Source organism: Dromiciops gliroides, chromosome 3 (assembly GCF_019393635.1).
Source record: "Dromiciops gliroides isolate mDroGli1 chromosome 3, mDroGli1.pri, whole genome shotgun sequence".
NCBI lineage: Eukaryota > Metazoa > Chordata > Mammalia > Microbiotheria > Microbiotheriidae > Dromiciops > Dromiciops gliroides.
This window is the reverse complement of record NC_057863.1, coordinates 218523791-218541261: the sequence shown is the minus strand read 5'-3', so window position 1 is coordinate 218541261 and position 17471 is coordinate 218523791. Positions and strand designations below refer to the sequence as shown.

Below are 17471 nucleotides of genomic sequence, written 5' to 3'. Positions count from 1 at the left end.
TCCTAAATCTTGAATTCTCTCATCTTAAAAATGAGGACTCAAAAAACAAGTCACTTCAAAAAAATCATTACAACACTCCAGGGGAAAAAAAAAAAGGTTAGCCATTTAACAGAGTAACAGAAAGCAGTTTATTTTAAAACATTTTTTGTACTTTGCATGTCTTCCAGGTCTTTAAAAAAATTCCATGGTTTAAGTTTTCTATAACTACAAAAGTCTTAACTACTACTGAAGTATAATTCTCTTTTATAATACAAAAATTATACTGATGAACTTCAGAAAAGGTCATATGAACCATACTCATCAACCCCTTAAAAAGAGTCTAACTGCTGAACTTCAGAAATCAAACTATCAACACACATGCATCTAATATGAACTAAAACAAAGAACTGTGAGAAATGAAAAGAGCTTAAGTAGTGTAAAATAGGAATTTAGGTATACTGTTTATTTAACTCAACATGGATTTACTAGCAAATTATTAAAATCAACTCCCCCAATAACATTAAGAATCACAGAAAAGTATAAGTAGCTTGGATAAAGCAGTTAAAAATAAAAATAAAACCCCTGCATTGGTAACAAAAAACTACAGGGTTATTAGCCTTTTAAGAATTAACACATTTGGGGGCAGCTAGGTGTCGCAGTGGATAGAGTACCGGCCCTGAAGTCAGGAGGACCTGAGTTCAAATCCGACCTCAGACACTTAACACTTCCTAGCTCTGTGACCCTAGGCAAGTCACTTCACCCCAAATGCCTCACACCTCCCACCCAAAATTTAAAAATAAAAAAGAATTAACATATTTGGAGCATGAGGACATTATGTGCTAACTCCCATTTACACATACATGGGAAGTGAAAATACAAAACAAATGAAAGGCCAGCACGGTACAATTAACTCAACCATTGTTAATGGAAAAGATCAGTCTTAACAAACAACGGAGAGTTCCAAAATTGAGATTTACCTTGGATATTTGGCTACACATAGGCAGAGATCGACTGCCTACGGTTCCAAACCTGACAGAGCAACAAGAGCATGGGACGCCTGAAGGCTACACATATGGTCCACATAGTGAGTTATCCACTAAAATGAATGAGTTGATTGTACACACATTACATATAAAATACATGTATGCCACATGCTAAACATGCTAAGAACTTCTAAAACTATTTAGAACAAAAAAGCCCTTTCTAGCAGGAACACGCCATGCTTCAGTGCTGGGAGAATCATTACTCCTTTACTTACCTCTTGGAGCAGATCTGCCTGCTCAATGGCTTTAAGTACATTTTTCTTGGATGTTTCCTGAACTTCTCCTCCCAAAAGAAATTCATCCAGAATAAAATAAGCTTTCTCAAAATTAAAGATGATATCAAGTTCACACACCTGAAATGTAAAATAAGTGCATGTTAACACTTAGGCAAACAAAATTTGTTCCCTTTATTTCAAAAGTCAGGAAAAATTTACAAACTAAGGACATCTGCAATTCCTACTCCCATGACATCAAATTAATTCCAACCTTTCTAAAAAAAGGCAATATTGCCAACAAAACAATATTGCTTTTTTTTTTTGGGGGGGGCGGGACAATGAGGGTGAAGCGACTTGCGCAGGGTCACACAGATACTTAAGTGTTAAGTGTCTGAGCTCTAATTTGAATTCAGGTCCTCCTGAATCCAGGGCCTGTACTTTTTCCACTGCGCCACCTAGCTGCCCCCAACAACACTGCTTTTAACAAGCTCAAGTTTCACATGTGTGGTATAACAATTCCCTTAAAATATTACAAGGAAAAAAACTAAATCTACAATCTTCCAAACATGAATAACATATTTCTATTCACTGAAATGGATTTTAAGTAACATTATCCCTAATTAGTAGATTATAAGTACTAACAAAAATCCAAATTCCATAATCAATTCAAGAATATTAATGTGTTTGCTGTTAGATTCCTTCCCATTACATAATTTTAAATTTCATTCTCATAAGCCTGATTTTAAAAGGTAATCCTGGCAGAGAGGAGGGCCATCACCAAAAAATATATATTCTTTCCTTTCTGCTACGCAATATGACTTCTAGGCTTGTCCCATTCTGTGGTACTTATAAAGGCCTATGAGTAGTCTACATGTTGTTACCTATGAAGGACAAGGAGGATTTTTCTTTTCCATAAGAGAAACTTTGTTGTCTAAGGTCAGGACAATGGAAAACCCCTGCTCAATTGGTAGTACTTGTAATAACTTGGTCACTATGCCCTGTTGACTATATCTTGATCAGTCACCTAACTTTGTGTCTCTCTCTTCTGGCATTGTATTTCCTAAGTTTATGCCACCCACATTTAGTTTTTTTGTTATTATCAACAAATTAAAAATTATTAAAACTATTTTTAGTGCAGATGAAGAGTTTAGTTTTGGCACCTAATCAATAGTAGTCTGACTTTTCCCTAGTGCAAGAATTAAAATGTTAGATTAAATTGAAATCACAATGTGCTAAATTGTTTGACAATCATACCACGACTTTAAAACAGAGTAAGATACTTATTCTAAAATACAAGAATGATAACATGTATATAAGATTAATATGGATAGGAATCTTAGTTTTTAAAAAAAATTACTACTCACACTGCCAAAATATTTGTCAAGTAGTTCAACGTAACGATGAATTATTTCCAGGGTAATTAGTTCATTGTCCTGATCTTCAATAGCACAGCAGAAATACAGGCTAGCATATCTATAATAACATATAAGCACCAAGACAATATTTTGTTACATGTCATCAATATTCATCATTAAAATAGAGCATTTATAAGGTTTCTCTTAACCTGTTTTTTTAAGAATTCACTTTTTTTTTTTGTGGGCAAATGAGGGTTAAGTGACTTGCCCAGGGTCACACAGCTAGTGTCAAGTGTCTGAGGCTGGATTTAAACTCAGGTCCTCCTGAATACAGGGCCAGTGCTTTATCCACTGCGCCACCTAGCTGCCCTGAATTTATTTTTAATTTCCAATGAATGTTATCAATTCAAGGTACAAGAATGAGAAAAATAACCATTGCATATGTATAAAATGCATTCATCTCAGATGAAATTTTCAAAGAACCAGATGTAATTTATTATTATAGTTTTTTTTCAATATGAATACCCACTATGTTTCTTGTACTATTACAAGCATATAACTAAAAGCAAATCTCATCAGTTTTACTGATGTAAAATAGCCAGAATTTGCTAACATAAGCAAATCAAGGCAAAGGAAAGAAAAATATGGTCAATTAAATCCAAAAATTCAGTCTGTTTAAAACATTATAAAGAGACTGTCACTTACAGGAAATGAAGGGAAAACATTTCCAATAGCAGGATGTTTGTAAGAAAAACCAGCAAAAATTTAAAAAAATACAGGAAGAAGCTGGAAAAATTTCATGAGAAAGATAGAACAAGTGTTGTTTTTTTCAAATGAACATTCTGAATTTAATCCTAAAACAAGATGTCTTATATGACTTGTCAAGTTGGGGTAAATTTTTATTATAGCAGACACACTTATGCTATACTACCTAATTGTCACTGAGATACCTGGGGATTTGTAATTTCTGGATGGAACTTCATTCGCAGATGAATACCAATTGCAAAATGGGTTTCAAAAGGATTCTAAAATGATGCAAGTGGTTCAAAGATGTCTCTATTATTTGAACAGATCAAAACAGGTTTAATCAAACCACTTTTCAGCTGCACCCAAAGTCTTAATATAATTTAAAGGTACATAAACAAAAACCCAGGTACTTCCAATCATTTTTGGGACCAAGAGTTCTGATGGTCCCTATTATAGCAGCAGACAAGTTGTCTTGCCTGCATACTCCTTGTGTTCCATAGTAGTCCAAATCCATCAGGACCGTGTAAGTCACTCCTTTATTGAGTTGGCATAATATAATGATGTTCCTATATTCCTCCCCCTCAAATGAAAATTCAGAATTGTAGAGCATCAGCCCAATAATAAGGAAGCTAAAATTAACGAGGTGAACAGTTTAGCATTAAGGGTCTCAGGTCTGTGTAACTGTGTAATCCATGTAACTTATCAAATTGCTTTAATGAGAATTAAAATAGCATACAAAGAAATTAATGTAGACTTGGGCTTTGGGAAAGAAGCAGAGCTTTAAAAAAAGAGAAGACTAATGGAAAATAATTTCAGTTGATATAAATATGGGTAGAGGAATATTTGGAAAATTAAGATTATTTTTAAAATTGCTGTTTGTTATCTAAATCTAACATACAAAAAGGCTTCGTCACTTTCATGGTCAAGATCTCACACATAAATATTAACATATAGCGTCAGTTGTCTTGATATATACATCCCTGTTTTTCTCTCTGTATGAAATCTGAAAATGAAGCAGCCCATCTTGTAGATTAGATGGATATAATAATTTGTATCACTTGTACATTATATTTGCATAGTCATATACTTAGCACTCACCACAGTGAATATTAGCTTATACAGAAGCTAAATAAATTATGACGGGACAGAGCTTGTGATAAATTGGAATGAGCACTGGATTAAGAGTCAGAAGACTAGTATTCAAGTTTCAGCTTTGCCACTTACTCTCTGTGTAACCTTACAGAGATTATTTTCTCTCTCTGGGCCAGTTCCTCATTTGTAAAAGGAGAGTATTGGACTAGACAGCCTCTGGGGTCTCTTCTAATCTTGTGGTGCTTTTAACTTCTTAAAGGTAAGCCCCTTAACTTCCTTGAATTTGGATACTCCTCCCCTCCTTTTTTTTTTTTTTTTGCAGGGCAATGAGGGTTAAGTGATTTGCCCAGGGTCACACAGCTAGTAAGTGTCAAGTGTCTGAGACCAGATTTGAACTCAGGTCCTCCTGAATCCAGGGCTGTGTGTAATTTAAGATTCTAAATGTGGATTCTAATGTGTTCCCCCAGTTTGGGGGAAACTGACTAAAAATCACTGATAAAACGAGTTTAGGTTTTTAAGGGTTTATTGGAAAATAGAAAGAAAAAGATTGAGAACAGAATTCTAACAGTCTGGCATTCCTATCTTTCCTCAAATCTCCTGTGAAGTCCTCTGCCGCCACCACCATCAAGTCCGGAAGCCAAAAGGGCCCGCGCTCTCTGCGCAGGCTCCCTTTCCTCCTTCCTGTCTCCTCCCAGACCATAGGAGGCTCCTCCAGTTGATTGGCTGGTAGACTTGATAGACAGCACCCATGAGCAAGCGTCATTTACGCCAAGGAAAAGCCACAATGCCTCTGAGGCATTTTCCTCATGGTGGAGCTCTCCACAGCAAGTCTCCAGTAGGTGGCGTCATTCCAATCATTACAGCTGGTACTTTATCCACTGAGCTATCCACCTAGCTGCCCCCTAATAATCCCCTTTTTAACTCTAAAATCCTATACTCTGTAAATTCAGTTTTACTGTTTCAGTGATTTAATCTAATCAAACATTTATGACTCTTAAGTGTCTATGTTCTAGGCTCTGGGGAGAGTGTTTAAGCCATAGCCCCTTGTCCTCAAGAAACTTACCACGAAGTAGGAGAGATAAAAACACAAAAATTAAAATGTGCTAAGTGCATAGGAAGTTAATATATGTGTATGTATATCAGAAATCTTGGGAATAGAATAAAATATTTAACTTTTTTGGGGGGGGGGCAAGTAGGGAAGAGTTAAGAATCAGTGACTGCAAGAGCAGCTAGGTGAATAGAGCACCAGCCCTGGATTCATTCAGGAGGACCTGAGTTCAAATCTGACCTCAGACACTTGACACTTACTAGCTGTGTGACCCTGGGCAAATCACTTAACTCCAAATGCCTCACTAAAAAAAAAAAATCAGGGACTGCTTCAAGCAAATTTCTGATCTAGGTAAAACATTCTCCTGAGTGGACCAGAGGCAACTAGGTGTGTAGTGGATAAGGAACTGAATTTGGATTCAGGAAGACCTGAGTTTAAATCCTAACTTAAAAACTTAGTAGTTGTGTGGGTAAGTCTAGTTACATCACTCAACATTTCTTCTTCAGTTTCCTTCTGTGAAATAAGGGGGTTGCATTAAATGGCCTTTTAAGGTCCCTTCTAGCTCTAAATATGAACAAAAAACTAATGATTTTTTTTAATGATTCCTTCTGTTAAGATACAGCAATAACTGCTCCCAAATGAATATACATACACACATGCAGATAGCTATACATATATAGACATATATGTGTATATATATATGCATGCACACAGATATACATACACACAGGGCATCAGTACAGCCAACAGAGAGGAAATTGGGATGTATCCTTGCTGAATATCCTTTCCTTGTCATGGCTAAGTAAACTTTTTTTTTGGTTACCTGCTAGAAGGTCTAACAAGTGTTTCAGGTCCCAGTTCCAAATCTGAACCACCAGGCCAGCCTGAGTCAGAGCCAACCTGGATTTTGGCAATAACATGCAGGGCTGGATTAGGAAATGGTGAGGGGAAGCCCTGCAATGTGTGGATTTCACAGCTCTGGCAGTCCAGGAGGAGGTGCTGGCGACATACTGTGAAGCATCCACTTTGCCCAGAGGGGATCACCAAGTCAACCAGAAACAGATGTGAATGTCCTCTGACTGCTTTAAAACCCATGCCCTGAAGAGAAATGTTGTAAAGTGTCAGCTGTTGAACTTGCTTAATTTTAAAATTTCATGGTGAGAGCAATCTCTAAGGCCACCAACTGTAGGAGACCTGGGCCTCCCTAGATGAAAATTTTGGACTAAAGAATTATGCTGAAGGTGCTATTTGGGATTTCTTTATGTGGCATCTGAGAAACTATTTGGAATTATGCCAGGGGATTTTGAAGGGACTTTTTAATGCAAAGCACTGGGAGAAACACTTGAAAGGATAATGCCTGAGCCACCTGAGGACCCTAGAGAGTTCAAGAATTAGTGATAGGGTCAAATGTGCCAAATAAACCTGAACTGCTAAGGAGGAGGTATATCAATCAAACAGATAGGTAGCTTTTACTTTAGCTCCTGTGAATTTTAACTTTTTCCTTGGGATTTAAGGTCCCTGTGGCATAGGTCCCAACAAAGGTCCTGCATGTCCTCCCCTTCCCTGGTAGGAAGGGTAACCACATGTGTATGGCAGCTAGGGCACATGTACTGGAAGTTAACTCAGGTCCTAACAGGGGCAGCACGCAGGACCCAATATAAAGGGCACCAAGATGCTGAGCACAGGGAAACAGCATTATCATACCAGGGCCTAGAGGCAACAGGCATTGGCACAGTCAGTGGTACATGCTTAGTGGCAGAGTGAGAACTGGCAAAGACAGACCTATCATAACCCATACTTACTGTGTAGCCATGACTTAATGTAACCCTTATTGACAGTATAGTACCCAGTAGCCACTGGAAAATCTCTCTCCCAGGGAAGACTGAGAGAACCAAATAGTGGCTGACTGGGGTAGGTGAAAAGTGTCTACTTCTCTCTCTCTCTTTTTTTTTTTAGTGAGGCAATTGGGGTTAAGTGACTTGCCCAGGGTCACACAGCTAGTAAGTGTTAAGTGTCTGAGGCCGGATTTGAACTCAGGTCCTCCTGACTCCAGGGCTGGTGCTCTATCCACTGCACCACCTAGCTACCCCTCTACTTCTCTTACATGGAAGGAGGGTCAGCTCCTCAGCAGAGCCTTCAAAGAAGAAAATCTTTAGTAATCTAGCCCACTCAAGGGAGATCTAGAGAGGATGAGGTCCTGGTTGGTGGGCCTAGAAACACTAAGAATGTGGTGGTAAATGGAGATTCTCAGAATAGATTCTGGAGTTAGCATAGGCAGCATGCAAGAAGGTAGCAACCTGTTTACAGGTAAGGTTACCTTACTACTGACCCAAGATGAGGATCAATAACTGTACCACAAGTATCATCCACCCTGTGGGTAACTTGCTGTTTCATTTACATCAGGAAACAGGCTGTGAACTGAAAAGATTTGATATCATCCACCACAGGGATCAGATCATTAAGACATGAAACCATCCTTCTGAAGGGAAGAGTTGAAAACTTGGGATTTTTGGTCTTCAATCTGTGATATTCTCTCACTCCTTCGGAAGCCATTACATGGCTTATGGTATTCTCTGCTCTCCCACATTTCTGTTTTCTTTCTCCAGTGCTGTTTCCTTCATCTTCAAGGTTAGGAATATCCAGCAACAGCCCTAAAGATATAAATGGCAGAAGGCCACCTAGAAGACCTTTAAGCCCTCGCTAACAAGGAAGAGGGTGTGGTAAGAGCAATATTCTAAGGTTCTAGGTTATCCTTTCCTTAACAGGTATAGAAACCTTCTGTGAGACTTAAATAACCAAGGCCCCTTGATGTTGAGTTAGGTTCCTCGTGGCTTAAGTAAAAAAACCGGCATGAGGAGGCATCAGGAACTACTCCTTCAAGCCAGTGCCCCAATATGGCCAACACTGAGGCAGAGATATATGCCCAAGTCATTTTATGCTGTATACTTACTGAATACCCTTTCCACGCTACAGTTAAAGAAACTTATTTTTATTAAGTGCTAGATTAAATGTAACATTTCATTCTAACCCTCAGTCAGGCCTAGCCTACACCATTCCTACCCCTAGTAAGCTTACAGTGTGGGAAATAGTAATAAACATACAAATGCCTATACTGTAAAATAACACCTGGTAAGTGTTAAAGATGAACAAACAAGATCTTAGGTGAGGTCTCGGGTGGAGAAAGACTATTAATTAAGGGTGGTGATGAATCAGGGAAGGTCTCATGAAGATGGCATTTGAGCTAGGTTGAAAGGATGATAGTATTCAACAGGTAGAGCTGGAGGAAAGGGTACTTCAGGCATAAGAAACGTCATGAACAGAGAAGCAGAGGTGCTGTGAGAGATGTATTATGGGGGAAATCAAGTAATCTATTTTTGGCTGGACAGGTGGGCCATATTCAGAAGACTAGAAAGAAAGGTAGCAGCAGGCTATGAATATGAGGATAAGGAGTTTGTATTTTATTAGATAAACAGGGAGCCACTGAAATGGTTTGGGAAAGAATGACATGACTAGATTTATGCATATAGACTCTTCCCCCCTCCCCAAGCCCCCAGCCATCCATTTCTCAGAATGCTGCCAGAACAGAGAAGGAAAGATTAGTTAGGAGGTTATTGTTTGAGGTTGGCAGAAAAATGAGGGTCCAAACTAAAATACTGGCAGTAATGTTTGAATGAAAAAGCATTTATTACTTACTATGTGTAAAGCACTGTGCTAAGCACCAGGGATACAAACATTAAAGCAAAATGGACCCTGCTCTCAAGGAGCTCACATTCTAATACGGGGAAAACATATAAAATCAGATGAAAAGGTCCTATGGTCCTTAAGGTGCAGCAGGAAAGCAAATAGGTATCTTCTTTCGTGCTACTTCCATTAACAAGATATATATTGCAAAGGTAGAGTGGAAAAGATTTGATAGCTGATTGAATGTGGGAAGTGAAGGTGAAGAAATAAAATGAATCATAAGATTTCAAGCAGGAAAGAATAGATTTACAATGGTGCAACTGGTAGAAATATTTGCCAGGATGATCAGATTGGGGGGTGAGGCAATAAGCTTGGTTTTTATTCCAATCTAAGTAACACTAGCAGACTAATTTTCTTAGTCAAAATTATATAATTCTTTTGTCAAGGAACACAGTAGTGTATTGAAATATACACTTGCTTTGCAACAGGAAGGCTTGAATTTTAGTCCTGACTCTCAAAACTTGCCATGTCATGTGACCATGGAAAAAAAAAATCACAACTCTCTAACCTTATTTCCTCAACCGTATGAAAGGAAATCTACTTTAAGGGACTGTTGTGAGGAAAATAGTTTATAATGTGAGGGAGGTTTTTGTAAATTTGAATAAAGATTACTGGATTTTGATATAACATTTTAGGAAAAAAGTAAAAAGACCTGTGACTAAATACCCCAAAAGATCTAGATGCCAGTTTATCCTCTACTAGATATGTGTGCTTGAGCCAAGTTTCAAGTTCCCTAAGCCAAATTACTAGAAGTTATAGAACCAATGAAATTCTAATATTGTACTTCTGAAAATGTAGGTATTAGGGTCATAAGCATCTACCAAATTTCAGAATATCACAAGGCAGGAAGGGAGAAGAGAAAAATATTTGCCTAACATAGTAAAAATTAAAACACTGATCAACAAGCATTTACTAAAAGCAAATACTATGAAACAGGCCCTCTGATAAATATTGGGTATATAATGACAAAACATTCAAAATTATGTGAAAAAAATGTAATGAAAGAAAAATGCAAAAATGGACACAAAGATTCAGGGAAAAGATATTTTAGATAAACTTAAAAAGAACAATTATTACTCATTGTTTCCTTTTAAAAAATCAAAATGAGTTCATTACATTCATTAAGTGCATATATTTATTAATCTACACCTGAAATAAAATCAGTAATAGTTAAGTAAGGAAAAAAGGTATTGTTGAATATTTTTAGCACTGTGGATTAAGGCTTACTCTAATTACTGGCACTAAGTACATTTGAAAGTGCCTATTCTTATATTCAAAACACATGACTTCTCCACAGTCAGCTAAATATCAGCTGACTGTTGGTGAGCGCAGCTAAACTGTTCTCAATACCCACTGGTATTTCATTAATCTTTGTTATTGAAGAAAATCAAAACAACAATATTCCTTAGCCAATTCTCAAGATAAAATAATCTGGAGAGACATAACTTGAATTTAAATTTGACCTGACTTCAATCAAGTGGTATTTCCATAATGCCGCAATACAAACTAAATTTCCTTAAAAACAACTGAACATGAGGAAATTTCAGGATGAAGGATACTGATATAGAGCAAAAGAAACAAGAATTAGAGAATAGCCAAGAGTGATTACTTGATGACAAGAATAACTCTGATCTCTGCATATCTGGCAGTTCCTAACTTTCCAGGAGTGAATTCTTTTGATGTAAAAAAATCTTATTTTTAGAGTAAACAATGACTGGATAGAGACGGGGGTCAGGATAGGAAGACACAGGAATATTACACTGGTGCAAGTAAATGGTACAGAATGTCTAAACTAGGGTGGTGACAGAGAAAAGAAAGATGGATATGAGGTGAATGGGAAGAGCTGCTTCTACTGCATGAATGAGATTTTTTTGGCCAGTGAGTCAAACAAAAATATACAGATAAAGAAGTTTGCTCAAACAGTAATAGATCTGGAACTGAGTTTAGTTCTTCTGTCCCTCAATCTATCACTAGTTCTTCAACCTACTAATATTTTGTCTTTTAGATTTATGGAATAGATATTATCCCTGATTCAACTATTAGTCCATCCAATTTCATAAACTTCTCACAGAAACAATATACTGGCTACTTGGTGAATATGAAGGACTGAATTCAATTCAGACCAAACTATCTGGAAGGCACATTAAACTGATGTTAGTTCTTTATAATTTCACACTTGCTAGTTGGGTGGCCTTAGGCAAAATTCTATAATGTAATTCTACAAACCTTTATTAAGGCACTATAATAAGCTAGGCCTGGGGATACAAAGACAAAAAAGAAACAGCTTATAGAGGCTTCAGTTTCCTCATCTGTAAACTGGGTTGGGAGGGACTAAATGATTTCCAGGGTCCCTTCCATTTCCAAATTCTATTCTTTCTTAAGAAATATTAAAATAATATTGTTATCTATTCTAATTTTTACAAAATACAAGGTTTTCCATTCCTCTAAATTTATCCACCACAAGTTTTGTAAACCCTCTTTATAAAATCCTAAATGCTTAAAAAACAGAGAAGGAATGGAGAAAATTGACCTTTTTTCACCTTTCTGATTTCATAACTTTGTCGGCAGGCTTTTTTCCATATTACAGAATGTTTTCCTAATATTGAAATATTCCTCTTTTCTTTTGCTCAGTAAGTTATTTGTGCTATATATGGAAATAATGACAGGAAAATAAACAGAGTGAAGAAAAGTCAATGTCCCAAATCAAAGTCTACAGATTAAAAAATACTTTATTCCAAAGTTTGAGAAATATTACTTTCATTGCAATATAATTAAATAAGACTACTCTACTTTCTACAGGAGTAAAGATAACTGTTACAATCTATTTCTCATCTTGTTATAAAGAGTAACTTTCAGCTGTTATTTCATAGAGATCAAACTTCAACATCTTCCTATGATGAAACTACTTCATATCTCACCACATGATATTGCAAAATGTGAATTAACTTTGTTAATGAGCAAGTGAGTTTTAGTTGTATCAAATAAACAAGACTTTTAAACATCAATATGACTGAAAAAGTTTGGATATAAGATGTGTCAAAAATCAGTCTCTACTCATCAGCTTGCTTTTATGCCAAAGCACTTAACAATAATCCAAAAACTTCCTGCCCTCAATGAGCTTACATTCTATTGGGGAGACAATGTGAGTGATGTATGTATTGACAAAATACATAAAAGATTCTTTTCTCCCTCAGAGGACAGGGAGGGAGACATGAGCAACCAGGCAGATATCAGAAAAGGCATGATTTCAATACGTATAAGTGAGAAAAGTGTGAAGTCAAGCTATGTTTGTGTTTTTTTTTTTTGGGGGGGGGTCATGAAGGAACAGGAGGGAGGGAGAAGAAAGACAGGCACAGAAGTAGGGCTTTGGAATGTTGTTGTGAAAGCAAAGCAAGAAGGCCAGTTTGGCTGGACATACCTGAAGGTACATGAAGAGGAGAATATAAATAAGCCTGGAAAGGTAGGTTAGAGTCAGATTCTAAAAAGGCTTTAAACACAAACAGGAGTTCATATTTGATGCTCAGTATTTTAGTTATCTGTTTAGGAGAACCTGGTGATTCTGGGTTTCTTATAGCCTCAAATAAGTTACTTTCAGTGAAAATTATTCTTCAAATTTTACTAACCAGATGACATTATTAAAAGTGCCTAGTATATAAGTGTCTGGAGACCTGGGTTCAAAATCTCATTCCTAACATTTAATGCTATGTGATCATGAGCAAGTTATATCTTTCTTTTTTTTTTTGTTGCGGGTCAGTGGGGGTTAAGTGACTTGCCCAGGGTCACACAGCTAGTAAGTGTCAAGTGTCTGAGGCTGCATTTGAACTCAGGTCCTCCTGAATCCAGGGCCAGTGCTTTATCCACTGCGCCACCCTAGCTGCCCCAGTTATATCTTTTCAAAAACCTCAATAAAATGTAGATAATAGTTGTACTACCTACCTTAGAGGGCTGTTGAGGAAAAGTGCTTTGCAACTTGAAAAATGCTATTTAAATGTGAGTTATGATTATTTTTCTAAGTTATTACATGTGAAAAAATTGATAAATTGATAAACAAGAATATATACACCATTAAAGCTATTTTTAAACTTTGAAAGAATCATCTATTACAAATATTTCATCAATTCTGTCATTTCAATTCTGTGTAATCAAAGGAGGGAGATTATCATTTACTTCATCTAGGGTTTCATCACTTTAAATCTACTGTAGACATTTCTCATTACAAAAGTGATCTTCTTCAGTGTATAATTGTCCAAATAAGTCAACCCTTAAAATTAGTTGATTTTTGTTCATATCTGACTACCACTAGGAACTAAAACTTGGTCTCCCGCTGAGACTTTCTGATAAATGAAAATTATACCTTTTGTAGACAATCTTCAGATCTCGCCACTCCAAAAAGCTGCACATTTTGGGTTTACGGGCTAAAACTGTTTGAACAAGTTCTCTTGTGATTTTTTTCTTTTCTTTGTCCGATAATGGGACATACCATTTCTGAAGTCGGAGCTTTCCCTGACGACTAAAAAGCAACATAAACTGCATCTGTTAAAATAAACAAAACAAATCTTATTTTCAGGTCTTTGATTCTACACACTGAGATTAAAGCTACATTTTTCAATGTAGTTTTGAACAAGCGCCATTATAATAGAGCAGAGAGAAAGTAAATGGATAGATGATTACCATAATATACACACTAAATTAAAAAATATATCATTCACAGAGCTCAGTCTCACACACAGAGTTCTCTGACAAACTCAGAAATGTAGTTGAAAAAAGAAAATACATGGTTAGAGCAGGAAACTGTCACCTTTGATATGCTTTAAAGAGGTCAAGAATAACATGTGTTTTAGTAACATTTAGTAACATAAAACATTCTGGTTCTATCTTCTCATACCTTATTTGTCCCAACTGGAAGGCACTTTTCAAGACAAATGAACATTTCAGTTGGTATCTCTTAACAAAGTAAAACATGAAAGACCAACCATGCTTTCAAATCAATTTCTGCTCTCATACCCATTTTATAAAAATTCAAAACATGGTGCATGGCTATATTATTAAAGTCATATAGAAAAGGCAATCTTCTCAATTATTTGATATGTGGGCTTATAGTTATGGTTTGCAAATAAAATTTTGACTATTTAAAAACGTAATATTTCAGGAAAGCTCATTTTAACTTGACATTTTAAACTACAAATAAGGTAATATTGAATACATGAAATAATACATTTCATATATAATTTTTTAATGTATCACATCAGCCTTTTTTGGTAATGTTAACATTTCAGGTTCAACTGTAATTCTGGATTTTTTTTTTCTAACGTTCATAATATGCTGAATTTTAAAAATACAACTTTTTTTTTGGTGTGTGGAATAGGCCCTTTCTCGATTTGGTAAAAAAGAAATTTTAAATATTATAAACCACCAAAGATATTTTACAATTTTGACTGGGCTAACCTTATTCAACCCATCAAAGACCGAAACCAATTCTATCTCATTTAACAAAACAAGCACATAATCAAACAGTCAATAAGCATTTATTAAACGCTTACTACGAATCAGGTACTGGGCTAATAACACTCACTTTTCCAAGGATCTCAAAGCTCCTCACAAACGCGTACTGCGATCTAAAGGGTCACTAAGGGTCAACACTGGGCTAATAATATAAATACTGTACACATTTCCATAGCTCCCCAAACTCCTCACAAACGAATACTGCAATTTTCATAAAAGGAAGCGAAAGAACCAACTAGTCCTTTCAAATCTCAAAGCGGCTGCAGAACTTGGAAGGAATGGATTCCATTTTCCTAGATCTTGCAGAATTGAGACGGAAAGTGTAGGCTATCAGCTGGAGGGAGGAGAGTCCTTCGCCAGAACTCCTACTTAACACATTAAATAAATCACTTATCCTCCTATAAAACAAATTACCTCCCAAACTGGGGCTATACCTGCCCAGAAAAACTTACAACTCTACCTGCTTTAAAAAGCCCCTCTGATAGTGATAGAGCAAAAGGAGGAGGAGATGGAGATGGGGGGGGGGGGGGCGCAGTCTTGCCTGGAAGACTAACCAAGGCAAAAATGCTCCTGGAGTCCCAGCTGTTTCCCTATTCTTCCTTTAGTCTAAAAGGTTGCTGCCGGATAGCCAGAAAGGGATGGGAAAAGGGGAATGGAAAGGACAATAGCCCCGGCGGCCGCGCTCGGTCCCCTAGGCGCGGATCCCTGCCCAGGGCAGGGCAGACCTCCCCCTCCCTCTTCCCCAGGTTCCCCAGACTCTCCATCCCTGGGCAGCAAAAGTCCATTTCGGCCGGAGACCATCCGTCACCCGCTTGCCCGCCGGGAGAGGGCGAGCGGACAGAGAGGGGAGTCCCCGCACGCGAGGATGGGGGCGCCGGGAGAGGACCCCCGAGTTCGGGAAAGCGACTCCGCTTGCTCCCCAGCGAGGAGTGCCCAAGACAACCCCAAAATAACCACCCTCCCCCCAAAATAGGGAACAGAGTGAAGTCATGTCTCTGCTCCCCATCTCTTCTTCGGGATAAAAGCTGGGAGGGAGGAATTTTTTGGGGGGGTGCGTGCATCACCCCCCGCGGGTCACCTTAGGGGCGCGGTCCACGGGGAGGAGAGAAGACACTCCGGGGAAGTCTCTGCTCGAGACCTACGAGCGCGCGCGCGAGTGGAGCGAATATTACAATGGGGGGGTGGGAAAGAGGAGGGCGCGGGGGGGGGGAAACACCTCCCCCTCCACGTGACTGCCCCTCCCGCGAGGAGTCCCCCCCCACAAACACACTTACTGTGGCTGCCGACGGGAGGGAAGCGCCGCCGCCGCCCGCAGCTCCCGGAGCCCGCAGCAGCCGCCAAGTGAAAAACCCCCTCCAAGCGTCTGGGAGCCAAGCAGGCGGGGCGTGGGGAGACGGGTAGAGGGAGAGCGGAGCGGGGCCGGGGAGGCCCCGCCCCGGGGGCTGGCCGAGGGAGGAGCCCGGGGATCGGGGCGGGGGCTGGAGGAAGGAGGCGGGGTGAGCTGAACGGGGAAACCGGCTCCCGGATCTCCCCCCAACTCCCCCCGCCCCCCGCCACAAAACGGGCGGGCTGCGCCACTCCACCGTTCCGCGCCGGAAACGGGCGCACGTGACCCGGAAACGGCTTCCTGGACGAAGCCTCCCCAACAACCCTCCCCCCCGCCCCTCTCGCTTCTAACGAGCGGGTGGCGCATGTGCGTGCACTTTCCCTTCCCTCTACTTCTCCTCCTGGCCCTCCCTCCTTTTTCCCCTCCTCTTCCCTCTTCCCGCCCTTCTCCTCCTCTTCCTTCCCCCCACCTCAGTAGTACCATAACGCAGAGTAGGCTGAGTGCTGTACAGTTACTTGTACGGGCACTCTGACTGGGAAGAGACGAGGCAGCCTGCTGCTCAGGTTCAGAACCCTGCCGCTACTGAGCCTGCGCAGTAGCGCAGTCCGCGACCACGCGGAGGCGGGCTCGTGCTCTCCTTCCTCCAGTCCCGGGCTTCTCTAGGGAGCGGCGCGCGCTGTGTTGTTTGTTTCCCGCTCCCGGTAGAGGGGCGGGGTAGAGGGGGGGGGGATAAAGAGTGGGGAGCTGGGCGATGGGGGGGGGGGGGGACGATAACAAGCAAACTAGCCAGGCCCAGGCCGGGAGGTGGAGGAGGGAAGACATCGTTTCACTGAACGTTCTTTAGAGAGGCACCCCCAGCATCAAAACTGACCGTTGCTCGTTGAATATAGGTTTCTTTAAATTAGGATCGTGGGGGGAAGGATACAAAAAAGAGGGAGGGGAGGAAGTTTGAGAAGATAATCATTGCATTCTGCAGCGGATCAAGCGCTTAGAACTTGCTCAGGTTCAAGCGTGACTCCTAAGAGCTGCTGACCCGGGCTCATCCCAGCCACGTTACTGGTCCCGTTAGGAGGGCGGGTAGGGTGGGGCTCAGGAGCGCTGCTGCTGGCGCTGATCTGAAAGTGCGCAGGGGGATTGGAAGTTCAGGAGGCGGGGAGGGGGGATCGAAATGGGAAGAAGCGTGGGGGTGGGGAGGGGGGGGGGGGGCCCCCGAGAATGGGAAAGCTGCAATGGAAAACGGGGAGCGTGAAGCAAGAGGGTTAGGAATTATTAACACCTTAGTTTTTCGTTTGGTGTTCGTTTTTACTCATTAAATGGGAAGCAAGGAGGACATCCTCAAATTACAGTTAGGCTTGATAATGGCTTTTATGCCAGGTTTTGCTTTGTGGTTCTTATTAATATAAACAACTATTGGTCTGGATT

General features: G+C 39.7%; 1 protein-coding gene across 9 annotated transcripts in view; it reads right to left on the bottom strand.

Annotated features, from left to right (window-relative positions):
- The window catches only part of AP1S2 (adaptor related protein complex 1 subunit sigma 2), a 37579-nt gene extending 20907 nt beyond the window's left edge, over positions 1 to 16672 (bottom strand). For 4 of the 9 annotated variants that reach the window (XR_006355559.1, XR_006355560.1, XM_043992365.1 and 1 more), the window contains exons 1-4: positions 16530 to 16671; positions 13575 to 13753; positions 2602 to 2710; positions 1238 to 1375 (exon numbers count right to left, since the gene is read on the bottom strand). Coding sequence is in view for 7 of the 9 variants with exons in the window: in XM_043992365.1 (XP_043848300.1) it covers positions 1238 to 1375; positions 2602 to 2710; positions 13575 to 13753; positions 16530 to 16532 (429 nt within the window). In the remaining 2 variants the exon portion in view is untranslated. Of the gene's footprint in view, positions 1 to 1237; positions 1376 to 2601; positions 2711 to 13574; positions 13754 to 15800; positions 15902 to 15996; positions 16248 to 16518 lie in introns of those variants that run through there. The other 5 variants (XM_043992360.1, XM_043992364.1, XM_043992363.1 and 2 more) reach the window with 5 other exon arrangements.
- Between the last annotated feature and the right edge of the window lie 799 nt (positions 16673 to 17471).